Source organism: Arachis duranensis, chromosome 9 (assembly GCF_000817695.3).
Source record: "Arachis duranensis cultivar V14167 chromosome 9, aradu.V14167.gnm2.J7QH, whole genome shotgun sequence".
Lineage (NCBI taxonomy): Eukaryota > Viridiplantae > Streptophyta > Magnoliopsida > Fabales > Fabaceae > Arachis > Arachis duranensis.
The window spans coordinates 12,506,505-12,517,568 of NC_029780.3; the positions used below are offsets into that span (position 1 = coordinate 12,506,505).

The 11,064-nt window shown below is 34.6% G+C and overlaps 1 protein-coding gene across 1 annotated transcript; it reads left to right on the plus strand.

Annotated features, from left to right (window-relative positions):
• The first annotated feature begins 6,540 nt into the window (after positions 1 to 6,540).
• On the plus strand, positions 6,541 to 9,562 carry LOC127741513 (uncharacterized). The gene is made up of 4 exons (XM_052254197.1): positions 6,541 to 7,584; positions 8,090 to 8,194; positions 8,653 to 8,769; positions 9,536 to 9,562. The coding sequence occupies exons 1-4, from the start codon at positions 6,541 to 6,543 to the stop codon at positions 9,560 to 9,562; spliced, it is 1,293 nt and encodes a 430-aa protein (XP_052110157.1).
• The last annotated feature ends 1,502 nt before the right edge of the window (positions 9,563 to 11,064 follow it).

Sequence of the window (11,064 nt, forward strand, 5' to 3'; positions counted from 1 at the left end):
GTTTTATTTTTTTCTTTTTTTTAAATTAAACCAAAACGGCACTGTTTGGTGTTGAAGGGGAGAACCGGACTTTAAAAAAAACGGCCAGTCCATCTGGTTCATCGGTTAACCACCGGTTTAGCCAGTTTTTTCACTAGTTTTTTGCAGGCCGGTTTTAGGTATTGACCGGACCGGCTAAATGACTGGTTCCTGGTTAACCCAGTCAAACCGGCCAGTCCGATCCGATTTTCAGAACCAGACTTTCAAGGTACGATTAGATCGCATTCTTTAGAAAGATATTTGTCTTCACACTTAGTTGTTATAGGGTTTATGATAATATTCTCTTAGAATACAAAACCTATGAATTTCTTATTTAGCAATAATAAAAAATTCTCAACTCTTTTTGAAAAAAATAGGACACACACTTTTTTGTTCTTTCTGTTATATCAAATAAAATAGTGACTAATTATAAGGTTCTGAAAATCGGTTTAAACCGATCGAATCGTGAATAGATGCAAAAAATGAATCAGACAGATACCAAAACTGCCGATTTCAAAAATCGCTATTGAACCGTCAAACTGGTCGGGAACTGATCGATCAAACCGAATCGTAACCCCCGATTTTTTGAATAAGGAAGCAAACATCGTCGTTTCATTGTGCTGTACCTTAATTCAACCTAACCGAACTCCAAAGTCCACATCTAGAATGTGCTCTCTGCCTCAGTGCCTCTCTTATCACACTCAGTCCAAGGCTCCTCTTATTGAGCTCCTGGTCTTCCCTCACCTTCGTCCAGCCACTACTTACTCCCTCACTTCCCCTCCATCACGCAGCAGCCATCGCAACCTTCTTTCCCTTCCATCGTGCAGCCACCATGCAAACGTGAAAGCCTCTATTGTGCAGCCACACCATCACCAGTGCTAGTTCTGTTCCACCGCAACCACTATCCCGTTCGAAGGTGCTCCTTGTCTCAGTGTCTCTCTCTTGCATGATCTGTTCAAGGCTTCTTCTAGTTTCTAGGTAATTTTTTTAACTATAATTGAATAATTTTTTTATTCTGTGAAGTTCTATGAACTGTGAACTGTGATTTTTTATTTTTCTGTGAACTGTGAATTATGAACTTTGTTGAATAATTATGAATAATTATTGTTAGTTAAGTTGTGAACTTTGTCGTTGTTACTTGTTACTGGGTTGAATAATTATTGAATAATTTTGATAAATTATTGTTAATTTGATAAATTATTGTTTTTGTGCTGTTCTTGACTTTTTAATTCTTAAATTGTTGTGTTGTTCTTGATCTTTTGATAATTTGTTAATTTTATAAATTGTTCTTGTTGTGATTTGTTGTTCTTGATTTGATAAATTGTTTTGGTTTGTTCTTAATTTTATAAATTGTTCTTCTTGTGGTTTGTTGTTCTTGACTTTTTAATTCTTAGATTGTTGTGTTGTGTTGTTTGTGCTTTAGTAATCGGCTCTTCGTTTAGGTTTGTCCTTCATTCATTCAACTTTGTTGATTCTGTTTAACATGTTGCATCTGCTTATTTGTGGTGCTTTCATTTGAATGGATATTGTTAATCCTATTATACTACTACATTCACACTATTCTTCTTCCTATTATGATTCAAAAAGAGAATCCTTATGAAGGTATCAGTGCTAAGCCTGAAAGAGAAATGAAAGAGAGAAGCATTCTCTGATATTACGAAACTCAGAGACAGACAAGAGAAGGTTGAGAGATTACTTTCATTCTATAAATCATCCAAGGGAGATTCCTTCTAAGAATCTACTACTCATGTAAGAGGAAGGGTCAATATACAGGATGCTTCATTGATTATGGATAGCCTTGATCAATAGAGCTTAGATGACATTACTACGTCCAGAATAAGAACCAATATTAGATCAAAGTTCATTTTTGAAACCAATATTGGACAGTATATTCTTGCTATAGAGTTTTTGACAAGTTAAAACGAGAAGGAGCACCCCAATGATGTCCTTGAAATGCCACTTTCTCTAGAAAAATTCAGTTATACTAAAAATATTAATGATTTGTTATCTCTCACTGTCAGTCATTATATGTAATGCATTTTTGAATTATTAAAGTAGGTCAAGTACTAAAAAATGTGGGAAAATATTAAACAATTATTCTTCACATACAAGCATTTTTTCCATACAAGTCTTTACAAGTCATTTATATTTATGTATTTCGTACCGTTATTGCACGTTCTTCTTCTTCCTCTTACTGCACATTCGTTATTTTTCTTCTTTGTTATCGTCGTCATCAATACCACTGCTTCCTCATCCTCCTCTTCTTCCTTTTTTTTCATTGGAATTTCTTCTCCTCCTTTCTTTTTCTCTTTCTCCTCCATTATTAGTTATCTCGTTGTTGAAGATAACGAATAATTCAGGTTCAGATGGTCAATTGAACCAGAATAAAATTGATTATTGTTTCGAATAAAATCAAGTGGTTGAGTTGTGGTTCAATTTGAAAAAAATACAACATTAGAGGAAATATTTTTCTGTATATGCAGTAAATTTGGGTGTAACACGAAGATATTTGGGTGTAACATGAAGATATTTGGGTGTATTTTTTAGAATTTTAGGTGTATTTTTATTCTGGTAAGTTCTGCATAATTCAAAACTCTTCTTCTTCCTCCTCCTCATCTTCTACTGCTTCTTCCTTTTTTTTTTCATCATCGTCACCATCATCTTCTTTTTTTTTCTTATTCATCTTTTCCTTTTTATTTTACCTTCTCAAGTTTCTTCTTGTTTTACTCTCTTAATAAGAATAAAAATAAACAAACAAACAAAGAAGAAGAAGAAAAACATAATGCTATAAAATTATTTGGAAGAGGATGAACTTACATTAATTTAACTAAAAGAAAGAAATAAGGAAAAAAAAGAAGAAGAAAAAATACAGCTTTAAAGGAAATATTTTTCTATATATACAGCAAATTTGGATGTAACACGAAGATATTTAGGTATATTTTTAAAAATTTTGGGTGTATTTTTATTCTGGTAAGTTCTGCATAATTCAAAATTCTTCATCTTCCTCATCCTCATCTTCTGCTGCTTCTTTTTTCATCATCATCATCTTTTTTTTTCTTATTCATATTTTTCTTTTTGTTTTACCTTCTCAAGTTTCTTCTTGTTTTATTCTTTTAACAAGTATTCTTTTAACAAGAATAAAAACAAAAAAAAATCAAACAAAGAAGAAGAAACACATAATGGTACAAAATTACTTAGAAGAGGATGAACTTACGTTCATTTAACTAAAAGAAAAAAAGAAATAAGGAAAAAAAGAAGAAAAAATGCAGTATTAGAGGAAATATTTTTCTATATTTGCAGCAAATTTGGGTGTATTTTTAAGAATTTGGGGGTATTTTTATTCTGATAAGTTCTGAATAATTCAAAACTCTTCCTCTTTCTCCTCCACATCTTCTACTGTTTTTTTTTTCTTCATCTTCTTATTTCGTTTTCCTATAATTCTTCTTGGGAGAAAAAATCAAACAAAGAAGGAAAAAAATTCATAATATTGTAAAATCAATAGAAAGAGGAGGAGAAAAAAATGCAGCAACAATAACAACAATAAAAAAATGACGATGAGGATGAAACACGCGAAGAAGAAGGAGGAGAAATGCAAAGAAAAAGGAGAAGAAGAAGGAAGAGGAAGAGGAGGAACGCAAAGTGCGCTATGAAAATCATTGAGTAGCGCGCGTATTAACACGTTCGTATGGGTGAACTTGTTTTTTATTGGGTTTATCCTAACTTGTATGATTTGTAAACCAAAATGACTTATATGTGTAGCACTTCTCAATATTAAAATAAAATGCCAATGATAGATGACAAAATATATTAATTATCAATGTATTAACTATTAAACAATTATATATTATAGCAATAAATATATTCCATAATTCTTTTGTGTTGATGATTTATTGATTTTTTTGTGTTGATGTTTTATAATTTATTTATTATTTTATTTTAAAATAATTTTTTCAATTAATCATAATTAAAGTTATTAGACTAATAAACTAATAAATAAATGAGTAAAGCGATTCGATTCTCATAACCTTGATATACATAGTAAGAAGCAATTTAAAATAGAGGCACAAAGCAAGCAAAGTCACATATATTCTCAATAGGTGTGACTATTCCTTCGTTTCTAATCAGTACAAATAGTACCGTGTAGTTTTAAAACAATTAAAACGGTTTATAACTAGGGCTGGCAATTCATGCCCTACCCGCGGGTACCCAACCCAGTCCAACCCGTTCGGGTAGGGTAGACTACCCTACCCGCAGCGGGTAGGGTAGGGTACGGGTTTAGGGTGTACCCTACCCTACCCTACCCGCACCTCATATATAACACATATTTTATAAAAATCTCTCTATATAGTGAAGGAAGTGAGAGTTGAACCCACAACCTCTCTTATGTAATGACTTATAATAAGTGAACAACCACAAAACTAGTTAGTTAATTAAGTAATTTAGAGCATTAGTTTTTTATTTTTTATGTTATTAATACGTATAAAATTCAAAATAATTGAATTTTATATTTACTTTGAAAAAATTTGATATTTCTGCGGGTAGGGTAGGGTAGGGTAGTATTTAGAATTTTAGGGTGCGGGTAGGGTTAGGGTTGAGAGATTCTCAACCCGCGGATAGAGTAGGATAGAGTTTTAATAAAATTTTCAACCCGCGGGTAGGATTAGGGTAGGGTCCAAACCCTACCCTACCCTACCCATTGCCAGCCCTATTTATAACGGTTCTTTTTGTTTTATTAAACTATTGATAAAATCATTATTAATATAATAAATTTGTAAATATATTTTAATCTCTCACTATATATATATATATATATATATTGTGTCACTAAAATTAAACATGCTTTTAGTATAAATTTTAAGATTCTAATGAAATAATAAATGTCTAAATATTAAACATATACGTTATATGCTAGAACCAAAAAAATTATATACATTATTTGTGCTCATTCTAGTTTCATGAATATTTTACAAGAATGAAGCTTCTAAAATTTTCGATTGGAGCAGCACCACTCTTATATTCATATAAGTGAAATCCTTAGATAAATAATATTATCATTTTATTAAGAGTTTTAACTCACCTTTTTTATTAATTTATTGTAAATAGTACTAAATCCTATACTTCAGTGTTCCAATTCATAGTTGTCAGAACCAAATTGATAATCGAACTGGTCAAACTACTGATTTATTAATTTATTGGTTCAACCGATGAGTTACTGGTTGAACTGACAAAACCAGTCCTACGTAAATAAAAAAAAATAGACAAAAGTACATCCGAATTTTCACACAGAGTACAGATGTACTCCTCAATTTTTTAATGAGTCATTTGCACACATGAATAGAAAACTCCATTGTCAATTCTACCCTTCCGTGGCCTGAGTAAATTTTTCGGTGGTAGTGGAGGTCAGGTGGCACGGTATTGTATGATGTGGCCAATTTGAGGTGACACTGTGGAAAATAGAAATATTCATTATGAAATATGTTGAATTTTTTTTAAAAAAGAAAAAGTTTTACAAGTCTCTTCATTATCTTCGTTTTCATATTTCAATATTGAATGAAAATATGCCCTAGCAGAGAGTAAGCATAGTGAATTTCTGAGCACTTCGCAGTTCATTCATTGTAGTTCGTCATTTGCGTTACATTCTGAAGGCAAAAGCGTGGAAGTCCAAATGCAAGCTTGTGCGAAGGAGGAGAGTTCAGAATCAGACGCGATCAAAAGGTAATTCTTCCTTCCTTCACATGTATCTGTGTTATGATATGAAAATGCATCAATTTGGTTATTCTAAAGTTTGATAGAGGAATTTTTGATAAACAGATGGCAAATCATATAACCTTTGTGTATTATCACAAGGGAAGATTTGAGAGAAACATGAATGGGGTTCTAAAATATGTTGGAGGGGAGATTGCTGTGATTCCTAAGGTGAATGTGGAAACTCTAAATACATTTTTTATGGTGGGGTTATTTAAGGATTTGGGGTATGTCTTGTTCAAAGATTTTTACTGGGCTGAGAATGAGGTATCAAATGGTTTGCATTTCATTAGGCTTGACAGTGATGTAGTCCGAATGTATGAATTTGGTATTGAAAATGGAAGAATATGCCATGTTTATTGGGATCATATTGTTGATTTACCTGAGGAAGTTGAAGTGGTAAACATTGTAGATGATAAGCCATGCCTAACTACAGATACCGTTGAACAACCTACACCACAAGAAACCCCAAGAAGAAGAAGTAAGATGGCAATCCACAAAAAGCCTACCCCGAAAAAGTTGTATGTTAAGAAGGCCAATAAGAAAAACAAAATCAACCAAAGTTGCAATAAAACTCAGAACCCAGCATCTCCCAATCCTTCTCCTACAACCCAACTAATGTCACAATCCGAAATCCCAAACGTCAACTGAAACACGACCCAACAGCAAAGTGAAACAGAAGTCCCACCTCCTAATAATTCACATCAAGAAGGTCAGAATGAAGTGCCCACCTAGTAATGTAAGAACAGTCAGAAGAATAGAAGAGCATCGTATAAGATGCCAGCACCGACTGGTCAAAGGTTTGTTCAAGGAGGAAGGAATGAGGCACCAAAGATCTTTGTTCTTCATGTGGAGCCTGATTCCTCTAATTCAGATGATGATAGTGACTCCAACCCTGACTACTATCAGTATGAATCTGAAGATTTACATAGTCCAATGCCATTCGATTGTGAGGATGATTATGATAGTGAACAGGGTGTGTGGCCTCAGGAAAATCCAACAGCACCATTTGGCCAAGTTCATCTAGAGCTTGGGATGGAGTTTGCTACCATGGATGAGTTTAAGAGATCCGTGAGGAAGTACAATATTCAAATAGGAAGAAGCATCAAGTTCAACAGGGTTGAGCCTACCAAATGTAAGGCGATTTGTTGGGATGAGAATTGTCCCTGGAACATTTACTGCTCTAGGTCAAACAAGCCAAGGAGTTATCAGGTGAAGACGTTTGTGGATCAGCACGTCTGTGCTAGAAGATATAATAATAAATCTGCGGATAGGGTGTGGGTTACTGAGATGCTAGAAGAAAAGTTTAGAGACCAAAGGGAAATCACTTGTGCGGAGGCCGAAACTTGGTTTAAAAAAGAGTTTAATATAGCAATTAATTATAAGAAGATCCATAGAGCCATGAAAAAAGCAAGGAAAAATATAGAAGGATCGGAGAGAGAAAAATATGCTGAGTTGAGGAACTATCTTAACCAAATACTACTGTCAAATCTAGGCTCAACAGTGCACTTGGATACCATTCCAATGCCTGACTCGTTGCCCTTGTTCAAGAGAGTTTACATTTCTTTTGAGGCATGTAAGAAGGGTTTTGTCTTAGGGTGTAGACCTTTCATTGGCCTTGATGGCACATTCTTAAAGGGCTTCTATGGAGGACAGCTACTCACTGCAATAGGTCAAGATGCGAACAACCAGATTTTTCCAATTGCTTATGCCGTGATGTCAGAAACTAGAGATAACTGGAAATGGTTCTTGGAGCATTTACACAATGACTTGGGTAACTACAAGGTTCATGGTTGGAACTTCATTAGTGACCAACAAAAGGTATGCAGTTAGTTATTTTTAACATGGTTGAAACTTCAATTGTATTAACCACTGACATATTAATTGAACAAGGTCTGATTCTGACTATGCAACAAGTTATGCCTGGAGTTCATCATCGCTTCTGTGCTATGCATATTTGGAATAATTTCACAAAGAGATGGAAGGACAAATAACTCAAAGGGGATAGTGTGGGAGTGTTGCCGAGCCACCACAACTCAAGAATTTGATGCTGCAATGTTGAGACTGCAACGGATCAATACTTGAGCATGGGAGTATCTGAACAAGCTTGATCCGAAGAAGTGGACAAAGGCTAACTTCAGTGAGTGGCCGAAGGTTGACAATGTTACTAACAACAACTGCGAGACATTCAATGGTAAGATTGTGAAATACAGAGGTACACCCATCATCACTATGTTAGAGAAAGTAAGGACATATGTAATGAGAATCGTGGCTAGAAATAAAAAAAATCCTATCTGGATATATTGGAACGGTTGCTCCAAGACAGTTAAGTAGGCTTGAGAGAGAAAAGGAGGAGAGCAATAAGTGGACTCCCACCTGGTCTGGAGACGATGCTGAAGATATATATGAGGTTGAGAAGCATCCAACTAAAGTAACTGTTGATTTGGGTAACCAGAAATGTACTTGCAGATTCTAGCAGCTTACAGGCTTACCTTGTAGGCATGCTTGTGCTGCACTTGCTCTTAGAGGTCGCAAGCCAGAGGAGCAGATCCACGACTGGCTTGGAATGCATGCATACAACATAGCTTATCAAATAAATATTAATCATGTGCCAAGCAGAGAATTCTGGGATAAAGCTGATGGCTACCCTCCTCTGCCTCCCCACTATAAAAAGCCAATTGGAAGGCCCCCCCCCCAAAAAAAGAAGAAGAGATAAGAATGAACAAAGACCAAACTCCAACCTTCACAAACTTAAGAGAAATTATGGTGTAACTATATGTAATTACTGTGGACAGGTATGACTATAGCCCAATAGTTAATGTTCTCACTTTAGTGACTATTAACTGACAATTTAGAATTAGTTATACTCACTTAAACTTTTTTTTGTAGTCCGGTCATAACAATAGGACTTGTCAACAAAAGAAGAATGATACTCTGGATGAGGAAGTTGCTCTAGCAGCAGAGGCAGCAGCTGCAGCAGCAAAATCAGAAAACCAACCAAAACAGGTGAGGTGGTAGGTCATATTAGAATAAACATAATCTGAACTACATGTTCCGTTACCACCTGAGTTTTTTTTCCAGAACACTGGAGAGCCAACATCAGAAGTCAATGTTGCCTAGCCTCCATCTAACAATTCTGGTTCAAGTGTTAGGATTTAGCTAATGGTCAGCTCTGAGACAATGAATGCTACAAGTCCTTCTTTGAGAGAAAGGTTCCAGCAATTTATGCCCACACCAGGCCTGACCCGACAACCCATGAGTGGCCTAAGACCCTCACCACTAGCCCCTAGTTTGAGTGGCCCAAATGCAAGTAGTTCAAGTGTAAAGGTGGTCCAACTGCTAAAAGTGGTCCTAAGCCAAAAATTGACCCTAAACAAAAAAATGTTCCAAGTGCAAAAGTGGTAAAGGGTGGCTCAGGTGCAAAGGGTGTAACTAGTACATAACCAATAGGTGGAAAAAAATCAGCAAATAGAATTGGAAAAATGGTTGCAACTCAAAATTAGTTGCTTTGGACAAAGGAGTTTTTTGGCTTTGGTGTTCTCATTTGGACCTGCAGATTTCTGATTGGAGTTTAAAAAATTGTTGCTATCATTTAGGGCTATGTTTATGGTATTGTAATTTAAACATGTACTTCTGTGGTTTGGATTTAGCTGATTAATATTTTGATGTAAACATCTGTTTTGATGCTTATTGGCATAGAGATGTTTGCTATTTTGCAAGTTGAAATTGTAGTTTCCTGTTTAAGCCTCTGGCTTCATGACTTGTGTTTCAGTTTGTTGTTAATGATAGATTATCATAGTTATGCTTACTTATTGTTCATAATGAATTATATCTTCAGTTTGTTTATTGTACTAGAAATAAAATTGAACCAACCATTTGTATTAATAACCTTGAAAAAACCCTTTGTATTCAGATACGGGTGAAAATGAAAGTGACAACACAGCTTTCTACTTAGAGGGAATTACAACTACTGATTAAATGGGTTAATGAACAAACATAGAATACATATACTTGTCCCTAAGCATATATATTGCATCCATTTTCTAATGCTCTTCAACTCTTGATTAATCCCATCAATTATCTGCAACACCTTCTTCATTTCTTCTTCTACCTTCCAGTTGCTTTCTTCTGCAAACCTCCATTTGCTTTCTTCACTCTGCTTCTGAATTTCGCAATCTCTTTCAGCATCAACAACTTTATCAGCCCAAATGAAATAGTCACACCTCAATTCAACCTTTTGCATCATGAATTCGATGACAATTTTAACCATTTTGCAGAAAAGTAACATTTGTCATCATAAACAAGATCAGAATCCACATACCTCGCATAATGGACAACGAAGAAACAATCTTCCAGGGTTCCACTCTATAGCAGACTCAAGCATCACAGCGTCAAGTCCATGCAGGCACTTGCCATTATTGTAGTAACACTTCTTCTTCTTCCTATTTTTTGGCGCAAAAGACGAGCCACCGCAACCACTGGCACAAGCATGAGGTATATTCTTCCTTCGTTGAGACTGTGACATTTTCATACATTAGAGTTTACAAACCCTTGTTACAACAGAAAGGACGAAGATGTACAAAGGAAAATGAAGAGAGTGACGGAAGAATTTTTTTCCACCCTGGGTTCATATAGTTCGAAGAAATTAGAGAAGGAAGAGGATGAATAGTGATTTCATTATTCACTTTTCTTGTATTTATTTCAACAAATTTCATAATGAATATTTCTATTTTCCACAGTGTTACTTCAAATTGGCCACATCATATAATACCGTGCCACCTGGCCTCTACCACCGCCAGAAAATTTACTCAGGCCACGGAAGGGTAGAATTGACAACGGAGTTTTATATTTATGTGTGCAAATGACTCATTAAAAAATTGAGTAGTACATCTGTACTCTGTGTGAAAATTCGGGTGTACTTTTGTCTATTTTTCCTAAATAAAAAATATAAAATAGTCTAAAATCTAAAATTAAAATTTAAAAAATATATATATATATATCTTCACTAATATTTTAAAAATAATCAAGTTTCAACAAATTATAATCAACAAGTTATAATCTAGTTATTATTGAATAAGTATATAAAATTCTAGTATTTTTTCATAATAAAGATTTTTTAATTTTATTTTTATATTAAGGTTAATGCTTTACCTTTTTACTATATAATTAATAATTAGCATTTAAAATAACAAGGAACAACATAACTCAGTGACAAGGAGAGCATGGTTTTGACCAGTTCTTACCGGCTTTGACCGGTTCTATTCCTTAAGCGATTCAAATACTAGATTGGACCGGTTGAGA